At 41.6% G+C, this 19604-nt stretch overlaps 1 protein-coding gene across 1 annotated transcript; it reads right to left on the bottom strand.

Annotated features, from left to right (window-relative positions):
- Positions 1 to 2936: 2936 nt before the first annotated feature.
- LOC105067176 (uncharacterized) lies at positions 2937 to 18324 on the bottom strand. The gene is made up of 4 exons (XM_074370964.1): positions 17008 to 18324; positions 14732 to 15032; positions 8182 to 8308; positions 2937 to 6849 (listed from the first exon to the last, which is right to left on the bottom strand). Exons 2-4 carry the CDS (start codon positions 14744 to 14746, stop codon positions 5357 to 5359), a joined length of 1635 nt encoding a protein of 544 aa, XP_074227065.1. The 5' UTR covers positions 14747 to 15032; positions 17008 to 18324; the 3' UTR covers positions 2937 to 5356.
- Between the last annotated feature and the right edge of the window lie 1280 nt (positions 18325 to 19604).

Here is a 19604-nt window from a genome sequence, read left to right as displayed (position 1 = left end):
CACCTGTTGTACAGATGCTCCCACAAGGGGTGGACCCTGTGCCCAGTCCCTTTCATGAAGGAAAAGGGCCACCCCTGGGAACTGCTTGGTATACAGATGGCTCTTGTAAGGGCAGCCCGCCCACTTGGGTTGCAGTAGCACTGCACCCTGCTACTGCAGCCTTCTGGTATGAGACGGGAGAATGCCAATCCAGCCAATGGGCTGAGTTACAGGCGGTGTGGATGGTGTTGATGAATGAACCTAGCCCCCTGCAGATCTGCATGGATAGTTGGGCTGTGTATCGAGGCCTCACATTGTGCATACCCCAATGGGCCCTGCAAGACTGGATGATTGGGCAACGACCCCTGTGGGGACAACAGATGTGCAAACAGTTATGGGATAAAGGCCAAGAAGGTCAGTATACTGTTTACCATGTACCAGGGCACTGCCAAGCCTTGGCATCAGGTGATGATGCTGCTGACGCGCCAGCCCAACTCCGCCCTGTGCAAGCCATGGTCCCAGCACCTGACATAGTCCCTGGCTCCACGAGAAACTTGGTCATGTAGGCTTGTACACAGTGAGGCAGGTAGCTGAATGATGGGGCCTTCACCTGAGCCACAGTGAAGCCAAGGATGCCTTGCGGCAGTGCCCATGGTGTGCTAAGCGCCACCCGCACTGGCGGCGATGGCCCCAACAGATGGGGAGGATTGCACGGGGAATTCAGCCATTGCAGGATGGCAAATAGATTGCATAGGCCCCTTTGCTCCTAGTACGGGCTTGCGGTACCTGCTGACAGTGGTGGACACCGCTACTGGCCTAGGTTTTGCTCAGCACGTGCCCCGAGCTACACAAGACGCTACTAGTACAGCACTGGAAGTTTTATGGGCCTTTTATGGGACTCCCTCAGAAATACACAGTGACAGAGGGACCCCTTTCACTGCCCAACAGACCCAGGAGTGGGCCAAGGGAAATGATATTAACTGGACATTGCATGTGACTTACCGTCTCCAAGCAGCAGGAATGGTTGAACGGTACAATTGCCCATTAAAGGACAAACTGAGGGCTCTCCAACCACAAGGGTGAGGCTGGAACAGTGTCTTGCCACAGGCGGCACGTCTTTTGAATGAACAACCTTGCCGTACAGGTATGAGCCCACTGGAAAAGTTACTGCAAGGGACCATTCGGAGGCTCAGCGTTGGGCCCGTGCAGGATGCCTGCAATGTCTCAGTAGTGGCGCACGCCTTAATACTATGCACCCCCAGGGTGTTAACTAGGGACCACAGGACACCTGGACATGGAAGAACCAGCTCCAGACTGAAGGCCCCTGGCTAGCCCTGTTGCAACCATGGGGTGACAGGCTAAAGAAAGCCCTGCAGATAACCCCACGAGTGGGGAATGGCCTCTTGATGTACAGGTCACCCTAGGGAAACAGGAGTGTCCCTACTTAAAGGAGCAGGAGCCCTACAGCTTTGGGCAATTCCAGCGATAGCTCCTGAAGCACTTCCAGAGTGTAACCAACCCAGTGTGGGCGGGTTGCTGTGGTACCAATGCCCGGGCGAACAGCCCTTCCCGCCACTGTGCTCTCACAGGATGAGAAAGTGGCTTGCGTCCTCCCAGAAGGGAGAGATTTGACACTCATGGTGTCCACCTCTGCTCTGTCCTTCCGTCCTGGGCAACAGCAAATTCCGTGTTCTCCTGGGCACACACATTCGCGGGAGTCCACAACATCTTCACTGTCGGGTGTGTGCTGAACTTCCTGTAGATGCAGGAGATGGACTGCCGTGGCCCCTCCACCCCGCGTCTGGAGCTAATCGGAGCACCTTGGTTCATTGGAACGCCAACAGGACAGCGAGATCGCCCTGAGACTTGCGGCTACAGTATTTAAAACACACGCTGACGTAAGCATGACAATGACCAGCCCCTTAATTAGAAGAACCTTATGGAATGGGTGGGGATTGATGAACAATGTTCATGTCAAAGTGAGAAATTGAAGCTGGAGGTGCAAGTCCACCTCATGGAAGAGGATGTTAAATTTTCTGAATCATGTATTTTTTTATTTGCTTAAAGAGACAGCTTTGCCCAATTTACATATTTAGCTTGGATTTCTTCACTTTACTTCAGTGAAAAACCCAGAGGATGTATAAACCAAGGGCTTATCTTCAGATTTGTGTGGCATGGAAACTTACATAGAGGAACGACAGGTGCAAAATTCGAGTTTTATAATCATATAGATACAAGATTCTCAGGTTTTCAGCTTCACTGAGAGTTGCAAAGATACAACGTTCAAAATGGGGGAGCAAGAGACTTGTTGCTAAGGTGCAGGTGCATCACTAGGACTCTGGAAACAAAATGTATTAATTGCACCTTAAAATGCATCTCTCCAGTTCCTCCCCATCATGCCATTGTGTCTACCATCATGTCTTCCTTCCACTCCTACAACAGCACTATTACCTGAATTCAAAATTCAGATAATAGCCAGTGCTTCTTTGATTGCATAACTTGCACACAGTAGGAGGCACCATTTTCATGTGTACAATATAGTGTGATTTAGTATGTTTGCAAATTGTCCAACGACAATATTATCATCATACTTCACTACCTCTTAAAGAAAATGTTCAGCAACATTGAATGAATTGATAAAATGACACAATAAATTACTATAGAGACATTATGTTATTTATAGGTACTTAGTAATAAGGGAAGCTTGACTTTCGAACACCTGACTACAGCCAAGTCCCACAAAAGATTTCACATCACCATTTTGTGGTTCCAGTGCTTTCACTTAAGTGAAGTTCCAAGGTAAATAATTCTTCATGTTTATAATGCACCTTCTTTCTACAAGTCATTTCCTTGTGAGCATTATCATATCACAAGACACCCAAAATAACTCACTGATTTATATACTTCCATTATAAACTACAGAAAAAACACAAGGAAGAGAAAAAAATGCGAAGAAAAATTTTATAAACATATTTTATTGCAATAGAAAATTAACCACGTAACATATCGTCTGATCCCATAATTTGAAATTCAAATTTTAACAGACTTTTGATAATTGCTTCTCTAGTACACTGCTTAGTTATATTATCTACAAAACATTCCCAGATACTAATTTTTAGCAACTTAGTGTAAAAACCTTAGGTGATGTATCTAAGGAAGGTTTTTCTCAAGCATTTGAAACAACTGTATTGAACAATGGGATGCTTCTCTGCTTAGAAGGATTACACCTCACCACAACCTCTTCCTACTTGGCCTGTGTGATCAAAACAGCCTGAGGGCTTCCTCTTTTGAGCAACTTTAACCAACTGGAAGTTCAAGCCCTAAGTGGGTATGCTCCCCTCAGCCCCCACCTAGCAATCACATTAAGACTAAGCTGGACACCATTCCTTGTTTCTTCATATCATTTCTGGAACAACTTGAAACTCTCCCCTGGCCCCCTAGATATCTGAATTATAGAACATTCTCGTAACACTTGAACATTAATATCACTCTGAATGACCCAACCTTTGGCTGGAGATCCGTCTTAATCCACTCAATGGCCACAAAAGCAAATTAGCAACAACAAATGTTTTTGCATGATATACAAAAGTCCTAGCTGATCTATCAAACAAAAATTTCCCAGTCTACATGGTTCATTTTTATAAGAAAACTCAGGAATATTGTTCCTCTCTAATTATTGTACTCAGTTGGCCAAGGACAAAAGTGAAATTGGAGAAGTTTTAAAATTTCTAGTATTTTTCATATGCTTACTGTATTCCTATTTTCCCTGCATGTAAATTTAGATGCATGCCATAAGACTGATTTGGGTGGGAATAAAACCCCAGGAAAAGTATATTCATATACTGAATATTCAGGACTAAGGAGCAGCTTTTAGGGACTATTTAAAAACAAAAAACAAACAAAAAAACCCAAAACAGTCGCAAGGTGGAGTCACTTACCCACGAGACAGCAAAGCAAGACTTAATTGTAGTTTCACCCCTCGAAGTAACACGACAGTAAACGAATCAATGTCAAGTGTCCTCAATGCCACTGAGGTACGCTACAAGGGAAGATTTCTGTCCTTCCCCTAAACAAGGTAGCCTTGCCTGAGAGAACCTTTCCCTTTACCAATAACTTTCTATCCCACCCAGTTTATGCCTGAAAAGGCTTTTTATAGGGTACAGCTCCTTTGAGCACCACCTTATTTAGAAGTTGGGATGCAACCCAATTCACAAATCATGCAATAAAACCAACTAGATCTTTAAATGCACTCTCTTCAATTTTTGCACATTAGTCAGTCTGAAATAAACTCCTCTGCCACTCAGGCTCCTTTGATTAACTTTTCTCTAACGGTAACTGCTCTCCCCTCAATTTCCAAAAGTAAGATGAACTTTTCACTAAACAGAGATATCTACACCACCTACTCTGATGTGATGGAGAAAGTGACCAGCTTTCCCCGAGCCTTGTTCCCACCACATAACAGGTCACGCTCCTCCTGTGAAAGAACCAGTCCCTGGACGCCCTGCTGCTCTGCTCATGGTCGGGGGCGGGGGAGCTTTCTGTGCTGTTCTGTCCAGTATGGACTACCTGCTGACTGGTGAGAGGTGAAACCCAAGTAAGGACTTTTCCCAATCAGGGCCTCTGTGATCTCCAGAATGACTTCTCTGGTGAATGAATCTCCTGTCTACAGGCCTGGTGATACTGAACCCATGTATCTGATTGCCCTCCAGGACGGCTGTTTCAATGAAGCTTAAGATGTGCACACCTGCTAAAGCCCTTACTTAACTTTCCTCACCAATAGGGATTCTCTGGCTCTAAGTTAGGATTCAAAGTACAATGAAGGATTTGCCACATACATTATATTTGCAACCTTCCTCTCTAATAGGATTTCATGCTGGATCTTTTTAAATTGAAGCACAGTTGACTTACAATATTGCTGGTTGACTCTGAGTTATGAATTTTGACTGAAGACACTGAGACATTCATTGCATTTCCCCGATTTGTCCAGTATGGATTATCTGACGGTAAGTGAGGCTTTTCCACATTCATAGCACGTCCATCATCTCTCCCCACAATGAATCGCCTATGAATTTAAAGTGTCAATTTTGAATGATGACCTTCGCACATATACCATATTGATATGGTTTCTCCTGTGTATCTACTCCCTGAGGCGTAGTCAGAGTTGAGATGTGAGGAAAGGCTTTTCAACACTCGTTACTATTGAAAGGTTCCTCCTCACTATGAATAATCCGATGCCTATCACGGTGTGAATATCAAAGCATTTCCCACGTACATCACATTGTTATGGTTTTTCTCCTGACTGCATTAGTTGTTGTTCTGTAATGTGTTAGGCCTGATGTAAGGTTCTGAAACCCTTATTATGTTGATAAGGTCTCTGTCAAGAATGAATTCTCTGATGACTTTTAAGGTTTCTTTTTGTACTAAAAACATTGCTGCACACATTACATTTGTAAGGTATCTGTCTTGTATGAATTCTCTGATGTTTTGCAACCTCTCCTTTGCGACGAAAGGCCCTGCCACACTCATTACATTTATAAGGTCTGTCTTCAGTATGAATCCCATGATGAATTCTGAGGGTTGATTTACACCTGAAGACCTTGCCACACTCACTACATTGATAAGGCTTCTCTCCAGTATGAATTCTCAGATGGTTCACAAACACTCCTTTGAGACGAAAGGCCCTGCCACACTCACTACATTTATAAGGTCTCTCTTCAGTATGAATTCCGTGGTGACTTCTAAGGGTTGATTTACAGCTGAAGACCTTGCCACACTCACAACATTGATAAGGTTTCTCTCCAGTATGAATTGTCTGATGACTTTGAAGGGTTGATTTATAGCGAAAGACCTTGCCACAGTCATTACATTTAAAACGTTTCTCCCCAGTATGAATTCTATAATGAACTACAAGATATGAATTTTGAGCAAAGGCTTTTCCACAGACGTCACATTTATATGGTCTTTCTCCTGAATGGATTGCTTGATGTTGCCTGAAATGTGATCTCTCACGAAAGCTTTTGCCACACTCAGTGCATTTATAAGGTCTCTCTTCAGAATGACTCCTATAATGCTTTGCAAGATTTCCTCTGTGGTTAAATACCTTGCCACACTCATTACATTTGTAAGGTTTCTCTCCAGTATGAATTCTCTCGTGCCTCCGAAGTGTGTCTTTATGATTAAAGACCTTACCACAGAAATTACATTTGTAAGGTCTCTCACCAGTATGAATTCTCTGATGTCTTACAAGTTTTGAATGGAAAGGAAAGACTTTCCCACATACATCACATTTATCTAACTTCTCCTTCATATGGATGATCTGGTGTCTACTGAGGTATGATCCTTGGAGAAGAGCTTTGCTACTCTGAGTACTTTTGTACAGTCTTTCACTGTATGTCTTCAGGTCTTGTGTCAGTACTAAAGGATGCATAAAATCACTCCCATCTATTTCAGAAATGTTGGTTTGGACACTAGAAGAATTTCCTAGAAGTGGTGAAAATGAGGCACTCCTGTTGCCCGTCTTGTCAGCTTCATTAAAAAAATCAATTTTCTCTTCACTTTTAAAAATATGCAGTTCATTCTGAAAGCTTAATGCAAGTCTGTTTCCCCTGGGCTCAGTCCCTGCACCACTTGTGGCACGTTGGTCTCCCTCTTCACGCAGATTTCCACTACCATTTACAGACGTTCCTTTGTGATTTCTTTCCTCATCTCTCTGCTGAGAGTCACTGTCATATGCATTTTCCTGAATGCTCCTGGGGTCAAAATGTTTTCTTTCAGTCCTTTCATGTCTTTCTGTCATTGCTGTTTGGAAAAATTTTCTATCCATGTTTACCTTTAGTTGTAATTTCTTGATCACATGTATACGAGACATATCTATAAAGAACCATAGTATCCCATTCATTAAAATTCATTAATAAATGTTTCACATTAAATACATGAGAGTACACTAAAACTAGTACTTATACCAAACAGAGTTATGAACCTCCCTAGCATAATCTTATAAATGTTAGGAACACACAAAAAAATAAAATTCTTTACCGAAAATAAAGTGATCAAAGGTAATTCTTATAATTTTAGGGCAGCCTAATTTCAAACAACCTATGACAAAAGGACACAAATGAAACAGTTTTACTATGAATGAATGTATTTTATCGTAACTCCAAAGCACATGCCAATTAACAGTAGATACTGCTGTTTCATAATTAAGGATGAAACTATTATGCTAAACAGAATTACCATACTTATTGTAAAGGAAGAAACTCTAAGGAACAGAAAATAGCCTGTGAAAGCACATAATTTAAATCTAGCATATGTAACTAATACCTGAAATTCATGGCCGTTTAGAACAGGGAAACAAATTCAGTAGAGAAAAAGTTAAGAATTTCACAAACAAATTAAAAATAAAATTTTTTTTCCAAAATGCTTCCTAAGAAAGAAAATACACCCATAAGTTGGGGAGATCAAATATTTCCTTCAAGAGTTTTCAACAAAAATAAACTTCTGTTTGCCCAGTGAACTCTCCACTGTGAAAAGAGGACCCCAAACACTATTAATGCTGTGGCTTCCTCTCTGCCCTCTGAGGGCTGACCTGTGCGCACATTTCTCTAACATTCTGACCCACTGGGGTATTTGTTGTTTGTTTTGATTTTTCCTATTTTCAAGTCATGTCCCATAGTTTAGGGCTGTTTGCTATTCTCCCCCAAAATGGAGATAATATTCAGATCAGAAAAAGAAACCCGTGCCTATCTGAAGGAAGAAATGCAAAATCCTCTGTCTTTTCTAGAAACACAACTCTCTTGTTTAGCTGAGGAGTGAGGACTCTCCAGATGTGTCTAGGAAAATGTTTGATAACTTCCCACCACATGCCTCCTGAATATATAAAAAACAGTGTGGTATTCAGATATCTAGCTCTCTTCCTAACAATACAGAGTAAAAAGCCAAGGTAGAAGGTAGAAGACAGGAAATTGGGAATTCTTTAAGTTTGCCACTGAGCTTTATTTATAATTCAGCCCTGGAACAACCCCTCATACAACATGAAATGGGCAGATCATCTGAAGAAACGGTCAGTTTAAAGTCACTGTACTATATCATGACTGAGACAACAGTACTTTCAGATTAACCAAAACAGGGGCTGTCAACAGGCACACAGGGGAAAATGCAAATACCCAAGAGCAAATCTCAACGTCAACAGGGAAGTTCTCTCACCCACAGACAGCAGGTTCCTATAGGTCTCCAACATCACATCCCTGTACAAGGCCCTCTGAGCAGGGACCAGGCATTCCCACTCCTCCTGCGAGAATCTGATGGCCACATCCTCAAAGATTAGCTGTTCCTGAAATGAAACGTATTACACCAAGGGGTAAAGAGGAGAATTCTTATCTCCATACAAAGTGAAAAGTGAGAAGGGTAAGGATTGTTTCTGGTGAAGTAAGTATTCTGACAGATGGAAGTTAAGTATTTGGAGCAAGTTGTGTCTCCCCGTTTTATTTTTTAATTTTTTTTTCAATTCTTACATGTCTTCCTAAGAGATTATGATATCATTCAACTAATAGTGATTTTTTTTTTTGTCTGTGTGGAGAATCCATGGAACACATGTATCAAACTCAGTGAAATGTCTATGCCAATGCAGTAGATATTCTGTCCTACACACAGAGTGACAGTCAATATCCAGATGAGCTACAGAATGAGCAGTGTCTTCAGAGATGACAAAGTCCACATTAGCTTTATAGAAATGTGAAAATTTCAATTATGATGGTGATAATAACAACGATTAACAGTGTTGGAATACTTCCTATAGGCTAAACATTCTTCAAAATAAGTAATTTAATGGCATGAATTTGTTATCAACATATTATCTCATTAGGAAAGATCTGTTCCCTTTTTACAAGGGACAAAACTGTGTCAGAAACACACTGAGAAACTCAGCTCAAGAAGCTAAGAAATGTCACAGCAAGCACCTGAACTCAGAGGGTTGGGCTCTGAAATTCAACCTTAGGAATCAAACAATGAGTTACAGAGAAATCCTGGACAGGCTTTGGAGAAATGGAAACCCTACACTGTTGGTAGGAATGTAACTTGGTCCAGCCACCATAAAACACACTACAGACATCCCTTAAAAACCTAAAAATAGACATACCCTTTGATCCAGCAATCCCACTCCTGGGCACTGATCGGGAGAAAATTCGAATGCAAACAGAGTCATGCATCCCAATGTGCACAGCAGCAGCATTTACAGTAACTGAGCCATGGAAGCAACATAAATGTCCTTTGCCAGAGACTAAATAAAGGTGTTGTGGAATATATAGAGTGAAAGAGTACTGAGCATTAAAACAATAATTAAATGCCAGTGGCAGCAACACGGATGTGCCTAGGGATTATCATACTAAGTGAAGTAAGTCAGAGAAAGACACATATATATGCTACCACTCATAGTGGAATCTAACAAAATGATAAAATTGAACTTATTTTAAAACAGACACACAGACATAAAAAACATATTCATGGCGACCAAAGAGGAAAGTGGGGGAGGGATATACATCAGGAGTTTGGGATTAGCACATACAAATTACTACAGATACAACAGAAAAACAACAAGGTCCTACTGCATATAGCACAGGGACTATATTCAACACCTCAAAATAATCTTTAATGAAAAAGAATTTCCATATGCATGCATAACTGTTATCACTCAGATGCACACCATAAACTAACAGAAGACTGTAAATCAACTGTAACTCAATTTTAAAAAAGGAAACACTGGATGCATTCCTTCTGAAATTACAGTTGAGTGAAGTGGCCTGGTCGGGGCTCCAGCCTCTCACCACTGTACCATGTGCCTCAGCAGGGACCAACAGAGGAAGCAATGAGAGGAAAAACAGACAGGGAGTGACACAGAGACACAGACACAGAGGGAGTGTGTCAGAGAGTGGGAACTGTTAACTGTCACAAATCTAAGGAGAGGGAAAAGCTAAAACTGAAAGGGTGGGAGAAGCCATCCCACCTAAAGAGAGCAGGCGACTACACTGTGGGGCCAAATGACATCCTTCAAAGTCCAACAGCCCCCATTCCTGAATGCTCAGAAGGCTGCCTTCCATCACCCCAAAGATAAAGTATGTTCTGTCCTGGGTGTGTTCGCCCCAACAAACTAACAGCCCCAGGTAACACCCAATCTCACACTAGCTCAGAGTGGCTTCTTTCAGGCTGGTCCCCAACTTATCCATCATAAATCCCACAGCCCTTCACAACCCTGAGATTCTTACCTCACCTACAGCCAATCAAAAAACTTGGGCACAGCCCCCAACCCATTGAGCTCACCTGCTCCTCCGCCCCACCCCGAAAAAGACCCTGGACTTTCATCTCAACACTCACACAGGCACACCTCGTGTGTGTGCTCCACTGCTGTCTATGGCAGTGTAATCTGATACTTTCCTTTTCTATTTCCAGTTTTTGTCTCTGGTAAATTCTTCTAGCACCCATGCACCAGTCTGCTGTGTTCCCCAACATAAACTGTGTTTGAGAACATGACAAAATAAAGATAAAAAATGACACAGAACACAAAAGATATTCCATAAAGTTAAGAGTCCGTTCACCAAGAAGATAAAGGAATTCTATGTTTATACCTAACATTAGAGCTTCCCCCAAAATGAAGCAAACGTGAACAGAAATGAAAGAAACAGAATCAGCTCAGAAATAGTTGAGGACTTCAGTGACCCAGTTTCACTTCTGGATGGAACCAGACTGAAGATCAAAGGAATCACAGGACCTGAACAACACTACAGACCGACTGGACATGACACACACGTACAGATCACTCCAACAGCAGCAGCAGAAAACACGTGCTTCTCAAGCACACATGAAATATCCTCCATGACAGAGCACATGTTAGGCCACGAAAGAAATCCTAACAATTTTAAGACACAGAGATCATAAAAGGTTAACTTGTTGTAATCACAATGAAATAAAACTAAAACAGGAGGAAGAAAAAAGAAAAATTCTGCAAAATATGGAAACTAAGCAACTAATTCTTACACAATCAATGGCACAAAGAAGAAATCACACGAATATTCTTGAACATTTGGATAAAATGAAAAGACAACATGCCATAATTTATAGCACGCAGTGAAGGCTGTGGTGAAAGGGAAGGCAACATAGCAAAATGGTTACAACAAAATGCAAAAGATTTCAAATAAGAAAACCATTTTTACATCTCAAGAAAGTAGAAATAGAAGATCAAACTAAATCCAACTTTAGCAAAAAGAAAGAGTGAAATAAGATTTGACCAGAGAGAAGGAAAAGGAAATTAGAAACATTTAAATATCAATAAAGCAAGAGTTGGTGTTTTGAAAAAACTTAAATGGAAAAACCCTTAACTAGATAAGGAAAAAAGAAGGAAAAAAGAATGAAAAGCAGGTATGAAACAAAAGACACTGCAACTGATATGGGGGGAGGGTATCCCTCAAGTGGTACAGCACATGCTCAGCCCCCAAGAGGTCCTGGGTTCAGTCCCCAGTACCTCCTCCTCCAAGTGGAAATCAATGAAGAAATGTAAGTACCTCCCCCTCATAAAAAAAAAAAAACACAAATAACACAAGCAATTCATATGGAAGTCAGTTTTTCAAGGACTATAAGGGAATGCTATAAACAATAATGCCTACAAACCACATAATCTAGAACATTTTTAGAAACACACAACCTACTTAACCTCAATCATTAAAACATAAAAACAATTGAACTGAATTATGACTAGAGAGTCTCAAGTAGTAAGATCTCAAACAAAGAAAAACCCAGTATCAAATAAGTGCACCGCAGAATTCTACCATTTAAAAAAGATTAATTTCAAAAAAAAAAAAACTTCAATCCAGCAAAAAATTCTGCATGCAAGATCCTGAAACAAAACCCACAGAAAGACCCAACAAGAAAGGGGAACTAAAAACCAATACTCTCATGAATACTGATGCAAAATCCTTGACAAAGTACTAGCAAACCAACTTCAACAGCACATTCAAAATATCTGACTTCATGAGCAAAAGGATTTTATTCCTATAAGGCAAGGGGAACATAATATACAAAAATCAATTCATTTGATAGACCACATTAAGAGATGAAAGAAAAAAAAAAACACAAATCATCTCAACTCATCCATAAAAAAGCATTGTGAAAAATTCAACAACCTTTCAACAAATAAACACTCAACAAAATAGAAACAGTAAATGTTCTCAACAGAATGAATATCACTTATGGCATGGGCATCAGTGGTAGAGTGCATGCCTAGCATGCACAGGCTCCAGGGTTCAAACCCCAGTACTCAAGTAAGTAACTAATCAATAAACCAAACTACCTTCCCCCATGAGTGAAGAAAACAAATGAATATGATTTATGAAACACGTACAGCTAACATCATACTAAAAAGTGAAGGACTGGAAGTTTTCTCCTCTCAGATCAGGAAGAAGGCAAGGATGTACTCTCTGCACTACTGTTTTAAAAAGTACTGAAAGTCCTGCCAGTGCAATTAGACACAAAAAAGAAATCAAAGTCTCACAAAGTGAAAAAGAAGTAAAATTATCTTGTTTCTTATATGATATGGTTATATATTTATAACCTGTAAATATTCCACAAGAAAATTGGTACATCAAATAATAATTTTAGAAAAGTTGCACAATACAAAACCAACGTGCAAAAATCAGCTGCATTTCTGTATACAGTGGACAAAGTCAATGGAAAATTAGAGAAGAAAACTATTTAGTAAGTATTTAAAAAGGGATGAAATATTTAGGGAATACATTTGCCAAAAAGGGTAAGGATTTGTAAATTGAAAACTACTAAACATTCCTAAAAGAAATCCAAAAAGATACACATAAATGGACAACCTGTACTCATGCACTGCAAGTATTAATACTCTTGAAATGTCCAAACTACCCAAACTCTTCTACACATTCAGTGGAGTCATTATCAAATTCCAATGGCTTTCTCTGCAGAAATAGCAAAAACACACTAAAGGTTATATGGAATCTCGAAGGGCCCCAAATACCCAAAAAGCTGGAAGAAGAAACATGGAGGCCTCCTTTTTTCAGATTTCAAAGCATCCTACAAAGTAATCAAGATGGCACATTACTGGCTTAGACACAGGCACAAAAATCAATGGAAGAGAAGAGAATGCTCAGATACAATCCTTCACATCTATTTAAAATGTACTGACAAGGATGTTAAGATTGCAGAGTGAAAAAAAGACAGGCTCATAACAAATGGTGCTGGGAAACTGGGTATTTACCTGTAAAACAATGAAGCTGAAACCTTATGGGCCAAACAACACACCCAACACAGTGAACAGGAAAAAACAGAAGAATGGAGGTAATGAAAGTGATATAAAGAATTTCCAACCCTCAAACACTTAGATTTAGGAGGGAGGGTATAGCTCAAGTGGTAGAGCAGATGCTTAGCATACACAAGGTACTGGGTTCAATCCCCAGGACCACCTCTAAAAATAAATACTAAGCAAACCTAATTACCTCCCCCAAAAAAACTTAAAAAAAAAAAAAAAAGAAAAAAGAAACACTTAGATTTATTTCATAGTTTAAAATAGATGATGGAATAAAACACCCTCTATCACTTATATTTCTTAATTATTATGATTTCAGTCACTGACTCACTCATTTGGCTTCGATTCTCTGAGAAAAATTCACAACAAATTTCCCCTTATTGCTCTATTTCCAGATTTTACAAGGTATTTTGCACATTAATACCGACATCCACATGCAGCTACTGTTTATTTTCATGGAGGTACTGGGGACTGAACCCAGGACCTTGTGTAAATTTTTTTTTTTTATATTTTGCTTTATTTATATTTTGGTTTTATTTTGGGGGGAGGTAATTAGGTTTACTTATTTATTTTAAACATGTGCAGCTCCCTTATCTTGATTTATAGAGATTGGACAGTGCATCCAGATGGGCCACTACACAACCCTGCTGACCAACAGCACTGACACACCAGTTCTTTGAATCCACTAGTGTGAAGCCCTGCCCAGGACAATGCTCAGTGGAGACTCTTCGCATGTTCCAGGTCACTGGGTCACGGGGATGGAATCTAAGTGGAGATGACAAACACTGAGGAAAGGAGCTGGGTGACCGTGAATGTACAGGTGTCATGCAGGATACTTCAGAGTCAGACAAGATTAGCAAGTCCAAAAGAGGGCATTTTGGAAGGACAGACAAAATAATCAACTGATGTGATGTATATATACAATGGAGTACTACTCCGCCATAAAAAAGAATAATATGATGTCATGTGTAGCAACATGGATGACTGTGGAGTTCATCATTCTAAGTGAAGAAAGCAGGAAAAAGAAAAAAATACTATAGAATATCACTTATATGTGGAATCTAGAAAAAAGAGCCTAAAAAAAAAAAAAAAGACACATAAACTTGTTTACAAAAGAGCAACTGACTTACAGACATAGAAGACAAACTAAGGGGTTACCAGAGGGAACAGTGGGGTGGGAAGGGATAAATTGGAATTTCAAGATTTGCAGATACTAACTACTATATAAAATAGATAAACAACTTTATACTGTATAGCACAGGGAACTATATTCAATACCTTGTAGCAACCTATAATGAAAAAGAACATGAAAAGGAATATACGTCTGTGTGTGTGTGTGTGTGTATGAAGGTAACGTTACGCTGTACATCAGAAATTGACACAACATTGTAAACTCACTATACTTTGATAATAAAGAGAAAACTGAAAATATGACTTTACCTGAGAAGGAGCCATTCCTGACTCCTTTTCTTTCTTCTTCCTCTTCTTCCCGACTTCTTCCTCAGACAAGTGGAGTCTTCAGAGATCAATCTTTCAAGCTGAAAACATTCTGTTTAATGCTCCTAAAAAACATACCCACTTCCTGTGCCACAACCACACACATCGGGGGAACCTCACCACGTGCACTAAACAGTCCTCTTCTGCCCACTGTCACAGGAGGGACTCAGGACAGGAAACCACACAGAGGCCAACCAGGCACTTCTTCACATTTCTTGGTATCTCACTCCACTCGTGGTGAGGCCTACAAAGCGATTATTTGACAAGTGTACACACTGTGCAATAATTCTCACAAGAAAGTAATTTATACTTCTGTCAACTCAAGATTGCCATTTTGTCTCTATGTGGTGATTCCAAGTATACAGTCGCACTATGAGAGTAACTACAGTCAGCAGGCTGTACGTTAGATGTGCGGGTTGCACTATTTTATTTTACAACTCAACGTTTGTAACCTTTGGCCAACATCTCCCCGTTTCCCTCTCCACCCAGCCCTCAGGACAACCTTTACACTCCAAGGCTCTATGAGTCTTACATTTCAGGTTTCCAAGTAGTGCCCTTCTTCTGTCCTAGCACTGTCTTAATTCATGGCTGACATAAATTTTCTGTCCACCCATGTGTGAACAGACATTTTAGCTCATTCTGCATCTCAGGTGTCCTAAATAATGCAGTAATGCTCACTGCAGTGCAGATATTTCCCTGAATAGAACGATTTCGTTCCCTTTGACTATCTAGCCAGAGGTGTGTGACTTAAGCAAACAAACGCTAAATGTATTACATTGTAAAGCCATCAATCTGTATGACGCAGATTAGTCGTCCACATTCAACAACTCATCTGCCATCTGCATATCTGCATTCAGTTTGCCCCCTCAACCTGCACTGTGTGTTTCCATTTCATTCTTTATCTGTCTCCCTATTTCTTTGTGTCAGTATCTTTGTTCCCCTCTACCCTCCCTCTGTCCCTGCTGCGCTCCTGTCCCCTCCCTCGCCCCGGTCCTGCCCCACTCGGCAACGTGTTCCCCCTCTTGCTGCTCCTTCCCCCCAACCTTTCTGATTGCCCCGTATCTCCACGGATTTCTGCCTGATTCTTCCTCCACCTCTGCTCCCTGTCGGCCCTCCGGCTTACATCCCTTCTAACCTTTCACCCTCCCTTCCTCCCCACTCTCACACCCCAGGTGGCTGTGCCTCCTTCCTGCTCTTTCTCTTCCTCTGCTCTTCAAGTCAATAGCTGTCCTCTGTCCTCCGGGACCAGCATGCTTTGAAGGCCATGGTTCCAAGTCTTTTAAACTCTCTCCCACTCCCTGTGTGAAGCGCCTAACCGTCGTTAGTCACCCTGTCTTCCCGCCTTCCCGCCGACCCAGGGCCCCTCTCCTGCTGTGGCTCTCCAATGGCCGGAGATCCTGTTCCTTTATTCACATGTCTATTTTATCCACCTGCTACTTTAAGGGATAAATCTATTTACTATCGTTTTGCAAGTGCCTCAGCCATCCTAAACTACATCATCGATTTTCTACCATTCTTTTCACCTCAGTGTTTCTACTTTCCTCTGAGCTGCTCTCTCTCTGTTTCAACTGAACCCCTCGCCCAGGTACTTACGGACGAGTGAATAGGATGCCCGCTTCAACGGAGAGACCGTTTTCCAGCGGGGTGGAATTTGGGATGTAACAATACTGGGGGGGGAGTGTCACACGGCTGCCTCACGTCACCTCCCCCTATGTGGGGTGGGGGAAGGGCTGACTACGAAGGGGAGGCCCGCGGAGCAGATGCACAGCCCTGAGGACGCTGGGACAGAGGGGCTGGGAGGCAGGAGGTCTCAGGAGAGGGCTGGGCTCCCCAGCATACCGGGACCTGGGAGAGGACGCGGCCTCCCGGGAGCGGGGCGGCCGGCGTTGCTCTCCAGGGGCCAAGAGGGCGAGGCTGGGGACGCGAGGAAGAGGATGTTACACTGGCGGGGTCGGAGGAGGGAGTATAGGGTTCTTAGCAGGAAAATATCAGGAAAGGCAGTGTCTCCGTGACCGAATGCAAAAAAGCCAAGGGCAGAGACCAGCCTCAGAGCGGTTTCAGACCCAAAGGAAAAGATCCCCGACCTGTAGCGGCGCGTCCGGACTTACGTGGCCAGGGGGCCGGGTGCTGGGGCTCTAGGTTCGCAGTGACTCCCAAATCCTGAAGACGGAGGAAGGGGTCCGCGCAGTACAGATTTATATTAGAAAAAAGGAACTTACCCTCTGCTGTGTGACCTTTCCTCCGCGCTCTCCACTTCCGGGTCCGTAAACATCTTCACATCCGCGAGATGAGAGGCGGAACTTCCGGGGCGGGGCCTGGGTAGCTCTACCGGTGGGGCGGGGCTAAGAGGGAGTTAGGTTTACACAGGGACAGGCTGGAGGCTGGGCAGGGGACTCTGGGAGGCCAGGGGAGGAGATAATGCTTCACATTGTCTTGACCCCCTGGTTTTAAGTCCCTGAGTGGAAGAGTTTTCCAGTAAAAGCTTACAGTTACATGAGCAGCTAAACTTGGAAATAAGATGTCTTGCTCCTGAGGCTCAAGCAATCCAGTGGCTGGGAACGTGGGTCTCCAAGTGGTTGCTGTGGGGCCGTGGTTGGATCCCCAATTATTCCCTGCAAGTAGAATTCATTTAAGGCTGTTTAAGGTAAAGAGCTAGACTTGTCTCTGTATTATAAACTAGAATGAGAAATAGAAAACTCTCCCCTAGTAGAATGGGCCATTTCATACTGGCATGTACAAAAACAGCTTTTCCTTTTATCGTCTGACATAAATGCACAGCCTAAAAATTGAGAGTTAATGTTTTATTTGGCGGGAGGACTCGAGGCGGGATGACAGCCCCTCAGATGGCTCTGAGGGACTGCTCTAAAGAGGTAGGAGAGGAGCTAGGATATATAGGAGCTTTACAACAAAGACCAGGTAGTTGGAACATTAAAAGATTACTTGTTATCTAAAGAAAATCAGGCATCTCAAGTTCAAGAATTTAGTGCTTTTCTATATATGGGAGGAAGCAAACATTTGGGCTCGCTGAAGTCATTCCTTTTACAAGCACCTAGGTATCTAGGTTCATTATTGTGTCCTTTATTATTGTGAGTCTGATGAGTGCACCATTGTGAGTGGCTGCAGAGGCAGGGTTGCAGGCCTGTCCTCACCGGAGGGCAGCGGCAGCCGCTGATGACTTGTGTTTAGCATTCTTTCTTTACTGATATGGTTGCAGTATTTTCATTCACAGTGCTCCCCCTTGGTCCTAAATTTGACCAAAATTTTGGGAAACATTTCATGACCACTTTTGTGCCACAGTGCTAGGAAGGCTAATTCCAAGATCAGGTGAAGAATCTGTTGTCATGCCACTCAAAGTGCTAGTTTTTGGATCAGGCCCTGTTGATCCTAAAAATTCTCTGGATCACCTGTCTTACTAGTCTATTATGATGCAGGAAATGTTTACCCCTTGTTGCTCATTCCCATACCTAGAATCACACTATAACAATTATTCTATGCAGGGTTATAAATTTTATGTTTATCCTTAAGATGTTTAGCCATCATCAATCTTGTTGGAGGCCTAGTTACACACTGGGAAATGTAAGAGACAACAATCTTATAAAATAGACAGGATGTAATAATACAGCTAGTAATGTTAATAAAGTCACGAGTAAGGATTTAATAGTTGAGAAGTTACATTTTTGGGTTAAAATTTTGCTTGTTTTTCTGATTGAGCTTGAGTGATCTTATAAGATAATTTATAATCATGGTCAGGCTGAGAGTGGGTGTTATTAATTGGCCAGGTGAGGTCTCCCACCTTGTAATGTCAACAGTGGCCTAAACAGAACTATAATTATAACTGTAGAATAAATTTTCTGAGGGCTGTCTAGTTAGAACCTTGGAGTTGGGAAACCCACCAAGGTAACACAGAAATACTAGATATAGGTAGTTTACCATAAACCTAACAATTGGAGTAGTTCATAATCAAAAGTATGAGCAATTATCAAAGTAATTGATATACAGGCCTGGTCCGGTGTCTTGAGTCAGCTGTTTACCTCAGATGTCGTCTTCTTTTCACCCTGGCCTGGTAGCTTCTTCTCCATTTCAGCAGTTTTAAGGTGAGCAGTACTCTATAGGCCACTCCACTGCAGGGGTTTTTTGACTGGAAACTAGTCCAAAAGTCAGTTTCCTTCAGCTTTTGCTGTGTATGGTCTGGTTAAGAGTACCTGATAAAGGATCCTTCCATTCAGGTTGGAGATAATTCTTTTAGTCATGCTGCTTCCAACATGTATAATCCCCTGGTTGCAGGTGATGGGGCATTGGACCTTCATCCAAGGAAGGATTACTGAGCTTCAGAGACAAACCTAGAGTGTCCGTTTAATAATTCAATTAAACTTTGCAGCAATGTAACATAACAGTAAGGAATGATTTGGGAAGTGTCTTAGTAAATATAGGCCTCAATTAACAAAACTAGAATTTAATATCCACTAAAATATAATCTTTTTCTCTCTAAAGTTACCCTCATTTTTTATCAAATATAGCCAAATCAAGACTAATTTGTTTACAAGTTAAGTCTGATTATTTGATCATGTAGTCTCTTTTAAATTGGCTGTATTGGAACTTTTAATAAGGAATCTCAGGCTAGAATTTTAATGAAGTTTCCTATGGCCAGGAAAGCCACATCAAGGGCTTGTCATAGACTTTTGCCTTACAGATTTAGGTAAATTGTTTTCTTTTTAAGGTCCTTAAAATACCTTGAGATTCCTATACCTGTTAGGAGATGATCTTCTTAATTTATCTGATAGAGCCACTGGGGACCTAAGAGTTTGCAGTCTCTGGA

This window comes from Camelus bactrianus, chromosome 9 (genome assembly GCF_048773025.1).
Source record: "Camelus bactrianus isolate YW-2024 breed Bactrian camel chromosome 9, ASM4877302v1, whole genome shotgun sequence".
Classification (NCBI taxonomy): Eukaryota; Metazoa; Chordata; class Mammalia; order Artiodactyla; family Camelidae; genus Camelus; species Camelus bactrianus.
Note: the sequence above shows the minus strand (reverse complement) of the source record. Positions and strands in the feature narration are given on the sequence as shown.

Coding starts and splice junctions, on each gene's coding strand:
- LOC105067176 (XM_074370964.1), bottom strand. Junction 6,850..8,181: donor TAGGAACCTGCTGTCTGTGG/GTGAGAGAACTT, acceptor GGTTCTTTATAG/ATATGTCTCGTATACATGTG.